The sequence below is a fragment of the Perissodus microlepis genome, chromosome 2 (assembly GCF_051167445.1).
Source record: "Perissodus microlepis isolate ML-2025 ecotype Zambia chromosome 2, ASM5116744v1, whole genome shotgun sequence".
In the NCBI taxonomy this organism is placed as follows: Eukaryota; Metazoa; Chordata; class Actinopteri; order Cichliformes; family Cichlidae; genus Perissodus; species Perissodus microlepis.
In genome coordinates this window covers 28,371,981-28,389,798 of record NC_140462.1, presented here as the reverse complement: position 1 = coordinate 28,389,798, position 17,818 = coordinate 28,371,981, and the positions used below count along the sequence as shown (strand labels likewise).

General features: G+C 36.0%; 1 protein-coding gene across 1 annotated transcript in view; it reads right to left on the bottom strand.

Moving 5' to 3' along the window:
- Positions 1-17,818, bottom strand: part of anxa5a (annexin A5a) — a 30,198-nt gene that overhangs the window by 10,962 nt on the left and 1,418 nt on the right. Inside the window, exons 2-7 of the mRNA XM_084938125.1 lie at positions 9,313-9,397; positions 8,016-8,110; positions 5,560-5,673; positions 3,551-3,641; positions 1,606-1,685; positions 1,213-1,263 (exon numbers count right to left, since the gene is read on the bottom strand). Of these exons, the coding sequence (XP_084794251.1) occupies positions 1,213-1,263; positions 1,606-1,685; positions 3,551-3,641; positions 5,560-5,673; positions 8,016-8,110; positions 9,313-9,397 (516 nt within the window). The remainder of the gene's footprint in view (positions 1-1,212; positions 1,264-1,605; positions 1,686-3,550; positions 3,642-5,559; positions 5,674-8,015; positions 8,111-9,312; positions 9,398-17,818) is intronic.

The following is a 17,818-nucleotide window of genomic DNA, read 5'->3' as shown; positions in this document are numbered from 1 at the left end:
GTACAAAGATCGAAGTGTGTACGTGACAGTTCAATAATTTACTGCAGGGGATATGTGCAGGACTTTTTTGGTAGAGAGCTATAACTTCTTGGAATCTTCACTGGGTGGCTGGAAATCAATACTAGTTGAGAAATAATCCTTATTTTTTTATTTATTACATTTTTTTGCCATGTTAAAAATGATCTTCTAAGCCTCCCTATACGATACCCAAAAAGTTAATTCTGTTGATCTGAACGTATTGATTTCAGTCGGAGAAACGTTTCGTCACTTATCCAAGTGACTGGGATGAGTGACGAAATGTTTAAAGTAATCCCTGTTGACCTTTTAATGGGCTTTGGTGAGATGCCTCCATTTATTCTTTCTCTGAAACAACCCATTTTATCTCCTCCTATTTAAATTAACCTTGTTCTGATAGGCAAACAGTGAGTGTCTGCAGTCGTAGAACATGGTGGAGGCTCTGTCATGGTTTGGGGCTTTATTTCAGCCACAGGTGTTGGAGATTATTGAAATTAATGGAATGATGAATTATTAATGCAGAGAAGAACCATTAGATTCTGATCCAGCATGCAATACCAGCTGATAACAACAACTTAATTTTTAAACATGACAATGATCCCACACTGCCAGTGCAGTACAAGCATGCATAGATAGAAAAACACACAATGGAACACTATTATGGGCATTGACCGCTCGCAGGAGAGCCTGGACATCAACATTATTGAAGCAGTGTGGGATCATCTTGATAGAGAACAGAACAAAAAGGCAGCCGACCTCCAAAGAAAAGCTTTGAATATCTTTCAAGAAACCTGGGCAACTATTCCTGAAGGCTACTTAAAGAAATTACAAGAAAGCTCAGGCTGTGTTAAAACATGGTCAAATATTGACTTTCATCCTTTTTAGAATAGCATAAGCTCTGTTTTTGTCATATATGTTCCACATTTCAATAAATTGCTGCACTTATTTCCCATTTTCCCATTTTCAGTACTGTATACAAAAAATAAGGAAAACTTATGTAGTCCTGTAAAAACAATGGAGCTAGACAATTAAAAAAACGGCTTGATTAACACCAGTGTAATTGGGTAATAATAAAAAATGTGATTTCTTGTTAATGTAGTGTTGAAGTTGCTTGAATTCGCTGGACAAACTCACAAAGCTAAAGCAGAAAGCCAGCTCTTGCCATGTGTATTTTTATCTCATGTTCTTCCTTCTTACCTTAGCGTCTTTCTCGATCTTTTCCTCGTCTACTCCCTCCTCCCTACTCCCCTTTGCAGCCAGACGAAACAAAGAGAGGTAGGAAACCAGACAGGTACAAAGACAGGTGGACAAACATAGAGTAAAGTAGGTCAGTGTTGATGGAAACATGGTGCGCTCAGACCTCTCAACCCAGGTAACATCTGAACACCTAATTAAATAATCCCTCAAATCTACAAGAACCATGAAAATTACTTTTCCTTCTGTATAAACATCACATTAAAGAAACTAAATGTGCTGTCATCCCCCTGCCCCTTTCCAGCCTACACGTCTCATGACTTTCTAATGGCATCACTGTAGGATCTCATTATCAGGAAAAGAAACATAAGTCTTTCCAGCAGTGCCCTTCTTTACCTGCAGCAGGATCACCAGCAGTTTCTGATAGTGCCCTGAGGTGTCACCACAGATATCCTTCTCCAGCTTTCCGCTGAACTCTGGAGGAAAGAAGAGAAGGGGGGCAGACGATTGCTTACAGTTCCTGTTCACGACAGTTGCTAATGATTTCAGTCGACCTTAGTAGGCTGTCCTCTGTTTTGCAGGATGAGCCATGAGAGGAGAGATTTGATTAGTTGACTAAGGGTCTATGCTTTCGTCCAGATCAGATAAACTGCATTCTCTGCCTTGGGCCATTTGAGCCTTTGTTATCACATATTTTCCATCACGGTTTGTTGTAAGTCACAGCTGCTATGTTAGAGACCTTTCATTAAAGTGTGACTGGTGATACAGAGGTGCAGTGTGTTTATTACTCGGATGACAGAACATATTACACTGAAAATAAAAAGGATCAGCACCACGCTATGGGCTTTAAATAAGCATGGTACTCTAGAGAAAAGAGCAGATATTATAAATCTATATGAATAAAGAAACTATATATACGATATACTGTTATTTCTGTACTATGCAGTAAATTGACAATAGGCACGCCATCATAGGTTTGGGACTAAAATACTTGAGGGAGGAGTTTGCATTAGGATGGGCATTTAATGTAAAATCTGTTACAACTCTAGTATGCAGATCCATCTACTGTGGTGAGCCCTTAGGAATGAGACCAGACCTTTATTTTACTAGCAGGCATGAGTGCCTGTGCATTGCTCCTATGCAGCTTGGATATCTAAGCTGTATACCCTTGCTTGCTACCCTCAGCTAATAACTTAGCACTCAACCATCTTGTCTAAATATGGTCACTTCTGGCTTTTGTGGTGTCCAAAATGAATGTTTTGGCTTCGAAATGTGAATTTCTTATTCACAGTTGTCTTATGTAAAATCTATGTTTGCTTACAGAGAGGATAAAGAGATTCAAACTTGTCCTGTGTACTCTAATGTAGATCCCCAAGTTTCCTACACAAACATAACGTAAGCACAAGGAAAGGCCAGATAATTTTCAGCTAACTCAGCCTATTAGCTAATTAGCAAGTCAGTGTAATCCTTAACCCTGCGATAGACTCACAACCTATCTAGTGTACCCCGCCTCTCACACTGTTACACACTGTTCCTGCTACTAAGTGACCCTGAATGGAATAAGCAATTAAGAAAATGGATGGATCGAATTTAATCTCTATAGTTTTAAGACAATTAATTTCCTATAAAAATCATTCCAGACACAGACTGGGTATCTTGATTTTGAATATTTGAAGGCCTTGTAGGCGCGCACACACACACACACACACACACACACACACACACACACACACAGAGAGAGTTTATATGCAATACCTGTTCTTTAAAGATTTATTTATTTTTTTTTGCTTTTACATCCACTCACTGGTTATTTTTAGGCACTTTTAATATTAGAAAGTATTGTGGTTTGGGTTAAAATGTCCTTTTGTCACAACAGTAACCCTACACATTGAAAAATGATTACTTGGAAGTGGCATAGTCATCTTAGTTCTTTTATAAACTGGTGTTTTTTTCAGCGCCCCCAAAAAACTTGTGGGCATGTAATTAAATTACGTTTGGTAAGTTCTCATTTTCCACTAATAATCCAAACTGGATTCTTTTAATTATGACTCATTTCCTCGTTGTTATTTTTAACTGTGACAATTATAACCAATTAAGCTTTAATCAAAACATGATTTTGAAATTAATCAAATCCCCTTTGTGCCAAAAACTATCAAAACATTAATGGCAGTTTACTTTTAAAAAGTAAAAAGCTATAAAGCTTTTAAAGGCGCAGATATCTTCTGCCAATGCAGTGCCGGTAAAACAAAACATCTTAATGTATTCTTCTAGATGCGTCATTATTTGTAGTAGTCACAGTAACCATGTTTTTCTCTGCCTCTTCATCAGTGGAGTGTTTTACCTTTCTTGTACACTTTGGTGATTTCTTTAATCTGCTCGCCAGTCCTGGAGGCCAGGATCTCAATTAGCACTTCATCTTCAGTCCCGGCACCCTGGGAACCCGACGCATGAGATAAATGGAGTCAGTGTGAAACAATATCCATATCTGTTCAATATTAAATTTTAGTACATGTTTATTATATATTAGGCTATATCATTGATTAGTAATATGAAAAAAAGAAAGCCTAAAAGTCGATAAAGAAAAATATAGAAATAATAAAAGATAATAAGAGATGTACAACTTGAGAGCATAGCAGAGTTAAAAGGTTTGCAATTAGAGAACGAATAGGTTCAGTACTAAAGAGATTTATCGTTGACGTTCACTTCTCTATGCTGCAATTAACCTTACAGCAAGACTGTCTGGCAAACCTAACTAATGGAGGAGTGGGTGTGATATGAATGTTGAGGCCAAGTCCTAAATGCTTTGCTCTCACTTTGACTAAACACTTCATTTGCACATGGGTAATGCAAATGTAAATGTGTCTGAAGAATAATGAGACAGAAAAAAATTTCATTTGCAACTCATATGAGGATCTGAGAGTTTGCTAAATGTTTTTCCCTCACGCAATTCCCTTCTAACTTTATGAGCCTCCTGTGACCTGAAAAAGAGCACTTATAAAATGTCTGAAATGTCTATAATATAATATGTCCAGTTTGATCTGACATCTTTTTTCATTTGAGTTTCACTGAAGGTACAAAAGATGGATCTAATGGACTACAATGCTCCAATGCTGCAAAACAAAATGTTTGCAGGAGATATAGAGAGAAAGCTTAACCAATTTAAAGATATCTGTATATGAATTTTTGGAATATATTGGCAAAAGAAAAAAGAGTTCTGGTATTTGAGACTTTCTAGATTCTAGTTTTAGTCTGTTTGTATTTAAAATTGTATTGACAATTTAACAAACTGTCAAATCTGCAATCTCAAAATATTGAGCTACGGTCTGCCAATGAGTTAACTATGAATTAACTTTAAATACAATTATCTGCATTCATCCAGTGCATGGAACAGAAAGTCTTGGCTTCCTGCTCTTGGAGTCGAGCTTGATGATAGCATTGTAACATATCAGTAAATGTGATGTAACGCCAAAATATTGATCTAAAAAAGAATGGGCATCAGAGATTGGTCTAAATGGTCTTTGTGGAGTTGTCAAGCAGCTTCTATCGCATGCTGTTAACATAAAATAAAAGGTTTTGAACGTCATGTGGGAAAATAGATAATAATACATGTTAGATGGCCTACCTGTTGGCCTAAAGATTTATAACGAAGCTGAGTTGAGTTAAGAGACTAGTAGCAACAGTGGCAGGAACTATTTTTTTATTATGTAGAAAGAGTTCCTGCCGCTGTTGCTTTTAGTTAAAAAGACAAACTGGAAAAAGGTCCTTCTGGTGGCAAACATTTTACCTTTTCAACCAAACTTTTCAGAACACTTTTTCAGTAATGTTTGAGTTCCATTTATGTGAGCTAAAGAGAGGGAGGGAGCTGGTAGTGTGCATGATATCTTACTAGCAATTATGTTTGCAACTCTTTTTTCATGTATTAGATGCTTTATTGCTTTATTTTTTAATCTGTGTAATGTAGATTAAAAAAATTAAACCTTTTCATCTCTTGTAGTTGAAATCTGTAAAGTGGCTTCAATATGAATATAGTGCATAGACTGAATAAAAGATGGACATAATCATAATGACATCACCTATTGGTTTGAGAAGCCACTGCATTGCTGAACAGTATTATTTTGTTTCTATGTACAAAGTGAATAATGAATAACAGCAAAACACACACATACACCAAAAATTGAAATTTCAGTGGTCCCTAATTTACTCATTTGTTTGTCTGGCTTTGAGAAGTTGAAATGTCTGTTGTCAACTATGAAGTGTTTCCTAATCAAACATTATTCAAAAAACATCACAATAAAAACGTAGGCTACATTTACATTTACATGAGACCTGTAACGTGGTTTAAGTTATTACCTTGAGAGCGTTATGCAGGAGAGTAGCATCATATAAGACAGATGGGGTCATCAGAGCCACAATAAGACTCTCAAACAGTCCACCGAGCTCAGATTTCAGTGCACTGACCAAGTCCTGTGGTCAAATAATTAATAATAATGAGAGGAGCTAAAACAGTAATAACTATATTAGTAACAGTGACATTTATATAAACCACACCAGATCCCAACATTAAAGCCAGACAAAATAAGTTAAAAAACACAAAATGGCCATTCAGGATCTTGATGTGAAGAAGATGAGGGAAAAAAAATTACATCTCACTGCTTCGCTTACACTTAGAGTATTCAATGTGACCTGCAGAAAAGGAAAACATATTTACTTTGCAAATTACTCACAGCTGGCTTTCTCTAAATTGTTTTCTGCCTCCAATGATTTGTGCATTGCAGGAACCAAATGAACAACAGCATATACCATTGTTATTTGAGTATGTGGCTCTATTTGTGTACACAAAAACACCCACAGCACTGTGCTCATCCAAGTGCTCTTTGGAGAAGTCCAGAAATCACGATTCTAGCTGAATACATTAGACATTAAGCAGAAATCCCCCATATTTCTGGATAACACAATCCATCTATTTGTTATTTTTTGTGTGTAGAACGAGTTAAATTTCTCAAGTCAGACTAATCAAATCCCTACAAAGAATGTGGAAAAAAGAAAATGACAGAGGATGTAATATTTTGCTCGGTTATATAGAAAAAAGTAGACTCGGGCTTCAGATATTTTTGCAGTTGAGCACAATTGTGTAATGGCGTCATGACATTTTAATACATCTCATAAAGATTCTCTGCAATACTGAGCAAAGCAAAAAGTCTCACGTTCTGGGTCATTTTGATAAAACACTGTAATATACAGAGCTATCCCTGGAGCTGTTCTGTTATACATCTATGCTCTCTCAAACTCCTCCATCTACTTATACTTGAGACAGAAAGCAAATTAGCTTTCAGCTTTCAATCCACAGGTGGGCATAAAAAATCTTCACTGTGTGACAGAACAGTGAGACTATGAATGCTTAAAATTCTGTCTAACTAGCTGCACTGAATTCTGCTCCATAGAGACTGGGGAGAACTGCCCTTCCTGCCACTTATTTGAGGACTGTTCAGTCTTGATCCAAAATCTTGCCCTTTAAATCACAGACTTAATGTTTTTGGCTGCCTTTTTGCTGTTAAAAATTGTTGAACAGAAGACAGCCAATGGTGAAAAACCAGCAAGATTCTATACTTAAGTAATATAACAATGTGAAAAAATTACAAGCAAAGGTCCTGTATGCAAAATTTCACCTAGTTAGGTGCACAAGAAGCAATGGAAATGTTATAAGTCATTAGGATTTATTCCTCTATCAGTTGTACCTGCTCCCTAATTGATGAAATAGGTATTGGAGAACTCATCCAAGGAAAAGCTCAAAACTGTAATCAAGTGCAATATTGAGGTCTTTACTTAAGCACATTTGTTTGTATTTTGAACATAGCTAATTCATTCTTTAATAGCTTTAAAATGTGACTCTGACATGCTAGTGCAGTGCTTTGCACTGTCACCTCACAGCAAAAAGGTCCTTAAATTCAGGCTAGGGCCTCTTTGTGTGGATTTTCCATACGTCCCAGTACTCAGATTTCCTCTCACAGTCCAAAGACCTGTTTTTTTTTTTATTATTATTTTTAGTAAAAAAAATTAATTAGTAAAATATAATGACTGTAAATTGCCTTCAGGTGTGAATGATAGCTGGAAGCTACGACACGGTGTAGTCCCCTTTGTTTTGATGTCAAATAACACAGAAGCCCCAAGTACCTGCTGTTCAGAGTTTTAGTTTGTGAGGGGCAGCCAATCAGAAGACAGTTACCTTAAAGGAAGAGGAGCTAAACTGTCTTTTTCGAGACAGAGAAAGTAGTGAGAGGTGGCATGAAGGCCCAATTTGACATAAATAAGGATTATTTTGAGTTGTGAAACACACACAGCTGGAGTCTAAGACTAAATATACTGGGCTGGAAATGAGCATGAGAAGTGCATGTTAAATATACAATTCTTGAAACAGTCAAGATGTTACACATGCACAAACCTACTGTAGACAGATACTCATTTCTGGGCTTATTACTTGTGAGCCCCATAAATGCTTCTACAACACAGAAGCATTTATGGTGCAGGAAGGTGGGGAGGCACATAACAGCTGACAGTGTGCAAGAGGTGGGGTACACTCATGACAAGACTAATACATCCCATGGTGAATGCAGAAAGACAGACAACTATTCACGCTCAGTGAAACACCTGCAGCATATTTAGAAGGATGATATATTCTCAGTCTTCAGTGCCTGTGGTGAAGTTGACCATCAGCCAGGTTGGTTTTGTGAAGTGAGGAATGCAGAGTGGATGGCACGACCTGTAATTGTATATCAGTTCTCTGTTTAATTCCTAGTGGCTCTTCTCACCTTTCCGTGGGCCTTTTTATATGCTGCCTTAATTTGCTGGCGCTGATCATTGCTGCGGGCTGTAAGAAGCATGAGGATGGCATCTTCATCTGTACCTGCACCAGAAATCATATAAACCTTAAATAATGTGTGGAAAATGACTCTGAAATCATCTGCAATGTGGGTCAAGACAAAAGAAGCTTTTCATTTCAAGTCTTTCTTTTCCAAACACAACACAAATCCTTATTATGATAGCTTCCAGTATATCCTAACCTAAATGAGTCAGCCTGTTAGAGCATGAGATCAGGATTCAAAAGGATTGGCATGGCAGATGATCTAACAACCAATAGCTTTCTAAAGTCAACAGCACCTTAGTATAAAAAAAAAGGCTCAGAGACGCAAACAGGCTGAAGCAGCATGTATCATTTTCACTCAAGGATCAAATGTTAAATTAGTGAAAGGTAATTATGGCACAAAGCCCAGCTGATCTGCAGTGACAGCACTGACTAAAGAACTGTACTTAAGTAGTGCAAGTCTGCTGTTTCAAGTTTGAGTCCACAGTGGTTTGCAGACAGGGAAACCATTAATTAGATCTAATGGTTCTGCTCGTACTGGTCATAAAGTGTTAGGAAAAATAATTTACAGTGTTATCGCTTTCTCTCTCTGACACACGTGTCAGTTTTAATGTTGGTGATACACTAATTGGTAAAACACACTAGAAAAATGAAATGCTTTCCCATCTTTCAGATGATGCTTACAAAAGGGAGCAGTTCCAATCCTCTGACAGCTGTGTCAGTAATGTGTTTTTATCTTTGTTCATTATCTGTTTTCACATCCTTTCCTGTATTTACAACCACTACTGACAAATAAGAAGACAACAGTTTTTTATTAAATTAATATAGGATGAAATGACAGGTCATGCTTTTTGGAGCTTTGCCTCCTTACATCACCACAGTGGACTTTAAATCAAGCAATCAATATGTAATTATGTGCAGAATTTCAGCTTTAAGCCAAGGAATGTTACAAAAATTGTGCATGACTATTTAGAAATTACAGTAGTTTTATACTTAGTTCCCCATTTTCAGAGGTACAGCTTTTTCATTGAATGACTTACACAGGGACCTGCCAAGTAAATAAATAAACACACATAAGCAGCTATAAAAAAAGAAGAAGTTTTCCACTGTGCAAAGAATTCATTTTTTGTATTTATGGTCATCGTCGTGAAATGTTGCATACAATAGTCAGTTAATGTCATATGACATGCTAGTGTCAATGTGAAATGAAAGTGAGCAGCAATACATTTAAGCAGGATACTGACCCATCCCTTTCATGGCCTTATGGAGGATTTCAGCATCATGTTTGGCATTGAAGTTGACGTAAGGTCTAACGCTGCCTCGGTACGCCTGTAGGAAGAGAGCAACACATGTAAGTAATAAAACATTTGTAACAAGCAAAGGTTTCCTTCATCTGTCTTTGTTATTAACAACAGTTAGCATGCTGATGTGAATGCACTCATGTAAGTGCAAGTATGCATGCATTTTATATACCCGATACTCACTGTACTTTCACACATAGGTTATTACCAATTCTGGCTCGAATCATACATGAAAAAAAAACCAATTATATTATGTTTTGTGCACCTATTGCACTTAAAATTAAATCCTTCCCAGATCAATTCTCAATTTAAAACCAATGGTAGTGCAGTAGTAGTGAATTAGTACAAGACTCTCATAACTTAAGCACCATTTCAGCTAGTCGGGTAGATGGTGCTTCATGCAATGCCCTTTTCTGGCAGAGAATAAAACTCCAGCAGAAATTTTTTATTCTGTGGGCATAAAAATTTTAAGATACTGAAAATTGCAAGCGACTGTTAGTAGCAGCACTATAAACTTTTGCCAAAGGCCATCAAAAACCTGCATGGGTTTAAATGTTGTCTAACCCAACAGTGAGGCAATACTTTAAGTAGAACCTAAATCAGGTCTGACTGCTGGTTTTTGTCAGCAGGTAATTTTAAAAAAATGTGTTTTCATCTTACTTGGACGTGCACACATTCTTAAGGGAAAAGGCCATTTGTAGAAGAAGCAGTAAAACATCATCTGCAGCCTTGTAATAAACTGTGCAGGTGGAGAAGTGAACAAATACACCTCCTACACCTCTTTATAAAGATTTGTATTATTTCTCTTGTTGATCATTTGTGTGTGCTATTCTGTATGTTCATACAAAAATGGCTTATAAATGTTACAGCGTGCTCAAGAGAGCAACCTCCTTCTGCAACTTGACAGCGTCTCCTTGAAGTGTCAGTGCTACTGTCACTGTGTTTATTCTGCCTGTATTGTCAACCAGTTCAATTTGGCACCACAACCTCTCAAAAGCTTTTTTATGTTACAGTTTTTAGCATTATTGTTCTTTCTGCTTTTTGCTACAAATTTTATCATTCAGACTTTCTACTAAGACACACAACAGTTCGTTTTAGATGCTTCCTTGTAACAAGAGTAGTTCAACGTGTCCAAATGCCCTTCCTACTGCAACACAAAAGGGAATTTGTGTCTCTGGCTGGAATTGCACTAGCATTTGTAAACCACTACACTATAAAGCCACCTTTCTACTGAGACACACAATGTATACAAAAGATGGACATCTGCTTTAACATCTCCTAGTAGTTGGGCATTTTCACTTTGGCAATCTTGGTGTTTTAAAAATGGTGCAAAGGCTTGAATCTAGAACAGATATTCATCTGGAAATGTTTACTTAGCCTTTTCCCAACATTAATTGAGGTGTCTCAGCATTTATCAGATCAACTGTCCTGAAATACACTAGTAATCTTAACAGTTTTACAAAGCAGCCTTATGATAAAAAGTCATGTGTGACTGAAAGATAAAACCATGTAAAGAAGTCCTTTATAAATTCTTACTCTGACATGTGAAGGAACCTATTGTCCAAACGACACTGAACATTGGGGTCAAGAGCATCTCTGAAGGATAATTAGCCAAATCTGCATCACATGAAATAACACACAAAAAGCAAAACGACTGATGGATAATTCCATGTCAGTTTATCAACTGCCTCCCAGCTGACCAGCTTGGATTTGCCAGAAAAAAACTCCATAAGGAAAATAGGACTCACTTGATTACACACATACTCTCTTTTTGGCCAGGAAAAATAATTTCTTACTGGGCAGTGAGCGTGCAGAAATTGAATTAAAATATCTTGCTCTACTTCTGAAACAGTCTTTGGCTGCCATAAACATATAACTGAACTCAAAAATTCATACGGGAAAACGAGAGAGAGAACCATCAGAAATGTAGGATATTAGCATTAGCATATTAGCATATTAACAGAAACTTGTTCTTTCAGCTACCTACATACAGGCTTCTATCATCAGGGATTATTCTTATTAAGAAGTGTCTCTTCCCTGGATTGTTTTTTTTTTTTCAAGGCAAAAACTTCAGGGGGAAGGCTTTTTTGTTTGTTTGGTTGTTATTATATGAAAAATTGAGACAGAATTGTCCATGTTATGCTGTAGTAGGTATTGTAGCAGGTATTGTAGCAAACTTTTCATTAGATGTCTAAGAATGGATGAATGGATGGATAATTAAATGAAGATATAAGGGATTAGTAAGCAAACACAATTTTTAACTCTGTTTGTGAGTGTGTCAAACTGTAAATGAGTTACCTATTCTGTACATTAGCGGGAAACATTGAAAACTGATACATGTCCTTTGAGCATTTTTAGAGACCAGAATAACTTTTTGTGTATAACATTCAATGTATAACCATTGAAGTCATGCTCAAAAACTACACATTTGCCTTTGACTTTATCTCCACCAATATCTCCTCTTCTAAAATTTTATTCTTTTTTCTCTTTTGGCTAAAAGCTGTTCCTGACTAAATCCTGAGAGATCACAGGTCAGGTCCTATCAGTTAAAGATGATTTGAGATTTATGGATCACAGATGCCCAAGTTACATATGGGATTCTTTAGACTTACCTAAGCAAGGTTTTTATGTCCAGCACTTTTTATAAAATGAGCATATACACAAATATAAACTCTCTAGAAGCAATAAGCTGGATATATTTTGTTCATTGTATCTAAAAACGTCACCTGCTGGAACATCAAATAAGACATTTAAGAGGATTACTGATGTAGATTTATATATATATTTTTCACTGTGGATCATTATTCCTGTGTTTCTGACCTTTGTAATGACAACATTTTCAATATACCTCATTCACAACTAGACTATATAGTGGAATAAATAAATGGTTTTAGTCTTAGTTCATTTAGAAGTCATACCCAACCTCAAAATGTGGTTGTTTTATTCACTTATTTTAGTTTTTAAGTGAAGATGGAGTAGTCTCCTTTTTAAACCATCATGCAGTGCCATCTCCCAACTGTCTCTTGATGAAATTGTAAGCCAGTGGGGATACAATAGAGACAGGTGCCTGCAGTTTCCATGTACATGGTAATTCAATATGGTACAAACTAGACCACCATCATCAACTGAAACTGAGTTCTTTCTTCACGTCTCCTCATTAGACAGTCTGAGGTATCTTAGCACACTGATGGGGATAAAATCAAATCAAGGATATCAAATGAAGCTGCTGCTTCTCTTTTTGTGCCAATGTAAGTATACAGCGCAAGGCATACTAATGTTTTTGTAATGAGTGCATCTTCACAGAAACTCCTTTCGGTGAAATCAGGCTCATCAAAAAGTCAGGGTATCCACACACACCAAGTCTTCGTGGAAAAAGGAAATTGGAAAAATGAGAATTTAGCTAAATATATAGAGGGAAAAATAATTTAGGGCTACATGCAAGCCAGTTGATTGAGCTATTTGTGATGGGCATCGTTTCAGAACGAATGTCACAGTGACTTGAAAAGGGAATGACCTTTCAAGAGTCAAGCCACACTTCATTATACAAACAAAGTCCTAGAGCTGCAGCTTAACAGGAGGGATTCTTGGCACTTTGCATAGCTTCTCTTTTCACAGAGCACAAAACAATGAAAGGACACACTTACCATGCTTTTTTTTTATTGATGATTGAAGATAATGGCTGTCAACTGAAAGGAAATGAAACAATTTTAAAAAATATTGAAACAAAGGCTTAGATTCACTGGATTTATTCAAAAACAGTATAAATCGAGTGGAATTGCTCAACAGTAACAAGTTTCTGTTCTTACCAACTGATGTCTGTCTTCTCCTCCACACAGATGATCTGGAGTCAGGTAAGCTCTTTATTTTCTTCCCCCTAAAACTCCTCCTCACTAAGGAAAGCTGACAAGATGCACATCCTCATCTGCAGGTAGTGTTGCCTTTCACTGACAGTCAAACGTGAGATGGTTAGCTCATGCTTCAAGTCACCTTTGTGTGACTTTTATTAAGCGGTTAAAAATTTCTACAAATTTTCACAGACAGCAGTTGTTATTTTTTAGAATGTGTGATGCTGCCCAGCAGCTTTGATCACGTATTTAATTAATTTGAACTCTTTTTAAGAAATTGCAAACATGTTAAAGTTCCACCAGTCTATCTGAAACTGTTAGTAATACATTTTTTAATCATTTATTCTTTCCTCTTTTCTTATGTTTTTTTCCCCAAGTTTTATTACTAGTCTTGAATATTTTTGTTTCCAAGCTTTTCTGCGGGTAAACTTTGTTTGCACTCTAGAAATACATTTTCTTTATTGTTTTAGTGGCCCTATTAAGGGGTTGATTATTTGCTTTAAATTATCTTAAATTTAACCCTGACAAAAAATCTTTTATACCAAGTCTAAAGTCTGTAGTACTCTGTAGTTCTTTATACAAATGCTCCTTTGAGTTTGACAGTTAAAATAGTTGTATTCTGTTTTTAGGACCAACAATTGGCTGAGGTGGAGCAAATATGATATATTTTAGACAATACTGAGTAGTTTACAAAAATGCATTCATCATATAAGCTTATATATATTCTGTATAAAATCCTAATTAGCAATTAGGTGAAGTATAATATAAGTGAAATGCAAAAACCAAGTTTTCTGAAAGAAGGCCAGAAGCTTTAAGATGTGTATTGATTCGTTTGTTTGTTATTCTCACTTCTTCTCTTGTTTGAAACTAAGAACTGCAAAACCATTCAGGGCCCTGTTTAATTCCATTTATGGTCAACTTCCTGGGGAGAATGTGCTAAGTATAGTATGCAGGAGGGGAATGTTTGCAGGATGTGTTGATTTTAGGAAATACATTAAACTAAGATTCATTTAATTTATTACTCTATTGTTATTTCCTGGAATCAGAGGCAATACTGTCATTACAGACAGGAGCTGCAGCATTATTTTGTGTCAAAAAAAGCAGGTGCTGCAGACTTTTTTCTAATTTCTTGTTTTTTTCCTCTTTTTTTGATAATTTAATTTTTTTATTAGTTTCAGTCAAACTAAATATAAAACACTGATCCACTTGACCTGATGAACAGTTTAAAGTCTCTTTGTTCCTGCCCCACCACTTAGCCATGTCTCACATATTGTACTTGGCAGTACTTGGTTGCCTTCCACCCAGAAACCAGAATGGCATATGAGAAAATGTCTTTGGGTGATTAATAGCATGTGCCCATAATTACTCCAGTGTCTTGAATCAATGCCTGAGAGAGGTAGTGTTCTATTAAATAATAAATCAGTATTTTAACATGCAGGCTTAATTCAGTGCTCTTTCTGCCTCTGTCTACATTTAGCTTTTTGTTTCATGCTCTACATTAACATGGTTTCAAGCATGGCTACTCAGAGGTTAATGTGCAAACAGGACACAAAGAGGAGATGCTTGATGGCTGATAGGAGGGAAGGGATCAGCGGCGCAGCTCACATATCATTATAGTTGTCTCCCTCGCAGCAAACCTTAATTAAAGTGAGCACCTGTGAGAAGATGGGAGTGTGAATACCATCTCTGAGGTGATCCAGTTACGGAAGCTCACAGTTTCATTTCACAGTCTCCCAGGCTGACAAGGAGCCAATTTCCTCGATTCCCAAATAAACAAGTGTATAGCAGCTAATAACAAACATATCAGATTGAATGGAGATATTTTTCAGGTAACTGAGATATCGTCTACTCACCAGAGGCAGACATACACAAACTGAATGGATTATGTACTTCTCTGAGTATTTAATATCTCACAATCGGATAAGCTACAAGTGTTCATATGAAGTGTTTGGATAATATGTGCAGTTTTTACAAAAACTCATTTCTCATTCTTTCTCTCATGTGGTATGTGCATGTAGATAATGACTGTTAAAAACGCTACGGACACTGAATTACGATTCATATTTTTAGCAAAATCCTCATACAGTGCACCAAACTTCATGCCTGGATTAACCTAAAAAATATTTTAGCTGATCATCTTTATCTCTCAGATGAAATGTTTGGGTTTTTTTTTTTTTTTTTTTTTTTTGGGAGGCCAGTGCAAAAGTTCTTTTAATCTGCACTCCATCAAATGGCAAGCAGGGAGCTTTGAATGCTAGTAACACACAGCTGTAACACACATATATATATATATATACACACAAGTCCGCAAGGGATTTTCCTATAATTTCCTACCAATGACAATGTGATGGATGACATTGGCTGTCTTAAAAACATTGATGTCATTAGCTGTGTTTAACGACTATAATTAATCTAAGCCTAAATAAGACAAACTGCAACTTTTTCATTTGCAAAGTGTTAAAATATGCAGTGACACTATATCTATTAATATGTGCAATAACTAATAACTAATAAGTCTTTTTTTTCTGCCTGTAACCTAACTAATTTCCTGAATTTTAAAGATTAATGTAAAAATAAATAAATAAATAAAACAAGTCAAGTCATACAGAAATCACTACTGTTGTGGTTAAATTCAGACAGTTAGTGATTAATGATACATATGTACTTAAAAAGAAGCCTACATAAGGAGACATACTTGGTCATACTGTCTGTAAGTTGAAGACTAGTCCAAAAAAACATCAAACATTGCCATGAAAAAGTATTTGCTGCTTCCTGAATTCTTATCTTTTTCACACATTTGTCACTGTGATCATCAAACAAATTCTAGTAATGCCAGTTCACACCAATTGCAGTTTTTGAAACGATGATTTCATTTCTTTTAAGAGAAAAACAGCTATCCAAACCTTTCTGGCCCTGTGTGAAAAAGTAAAGGTCGCTTTTGTTAAATCATGAGTTAACTGAGATTAATCAAAATGTTTGGACTTTAGTTTCAGCTCTCAAAAAGCAACATCATGAGACCATCTAAAGAAACAACTGAGAAGCAAAGTCCTTGACAGTCTGGAAAACGTTACAAGGTTTGCACTCCAGCTAATCACAGTGAACCATTAACAACAAATGGAAAAAAAACCTGGAACAGTAACAAAATTACCAAAGTCTAACAAGATTTCTCCAAGAGCACATCAACAACTGATCTAAGAGGTCACAAAAGAACCCCAAACAGCATCCAAAGAACTCCAGACCTCACTTGTTTCAGTTAAGATCATGTTCATCATTGATTCCCTGTTATCACAAATGCTTGATTGCAGTTCTTCCTGCCAAGGGTGGCACAACCACTTATTGGTTTAGGCAGCAATGCAACAGTGCCAGATAGTTTGGATAGTTTTTTTTTAAAAAGCATTTAACGTGCGTTATCTTTGTCTTATATTAAAACTATTTTCATGTTTGTTTGATCAGAAACATTTAGGTGAGACAAATGTGCACAATGTTTGGCACAATTTGTGTGGCAGGAAAATCATGTTAAAACCAAAGTTAGTGAGTTAACCTTGTTTTTTAAATTGCACTTTCTAAGATCATATATGACATTTATGTATTAAAATCTATTTGTTTTTATATGAGAAAACATCTATTGATTATTTATCATCTAAATCAGTGATCCTGCAAACTGCTGGGAAGTGAAACCAAAAGTCAGCAGTTTCTTCCCATTGCCCTTCCCAAGTTGTCAGCTTTAAAACCAAATCACTGAGAGATTTTCATTCATGAGCGGTGTGCCTTGCGACAGCTGTGTTACAGAGCTCTGTGTCTACAACTCAATATATGCAGTACTGAATGACCGACAATAAGGTCTATCATCAATCAAAGGGTCACCATAGATCACATGTTTACTACTTTCCACAAATTACAGCTTTGCTGAGGCCAGGCTCAACTTGTGTCTTATACCTTTTCAGGAACGTTCATCATAATATATTAAAAGAGCAGATAAACTGCTCCACAGGAAACCATCCACAGCTCTTGTGTATGAAGCCAGTGAATAAATGTTGTGCTAGATGCAACATTTGCGATTAGGGAACAAATAGACAAATATTTATGAAATGTAATCTTTATTTTATTTTTATTTTTTAGCTTTTTGGGGGTTGGGGGTAGGGGGCTGACTATATACATAGTTAATTTCCGATAATCAAAGATGTAAAGTACATAAAACTCCAGCTAATATTTCTGATAATAAATATATTTTATTAGGATTGACTTTAGCTTTGCGCTTAAACTACAGCATAAAACTATGTAAGCATGTCAGATTAGCAGCATTTTAGAATATATTGTTTATACTTTAAAGCAAGAAAACGTGTCTTTTTTGAGGATAAATGCAAAATAAGTAAATTTAGAAATTTATTAATAAAATCAAGAAAACAACACCTGAATATTCACTGAAAATTAAAAAATGCTAGCCTACCCATTTTACAGGTAATGAATTTTATTAATTTTTTTCCAACCCAAATGTTAATAATACCAAAAAGAACAAAATCTTTGTCCATAAAATGGTTAGTGTTTTGATCAGAGTTTACCTTGGTTTATATTTTATAATTATTGCCAAGCAACACGTCTCTATT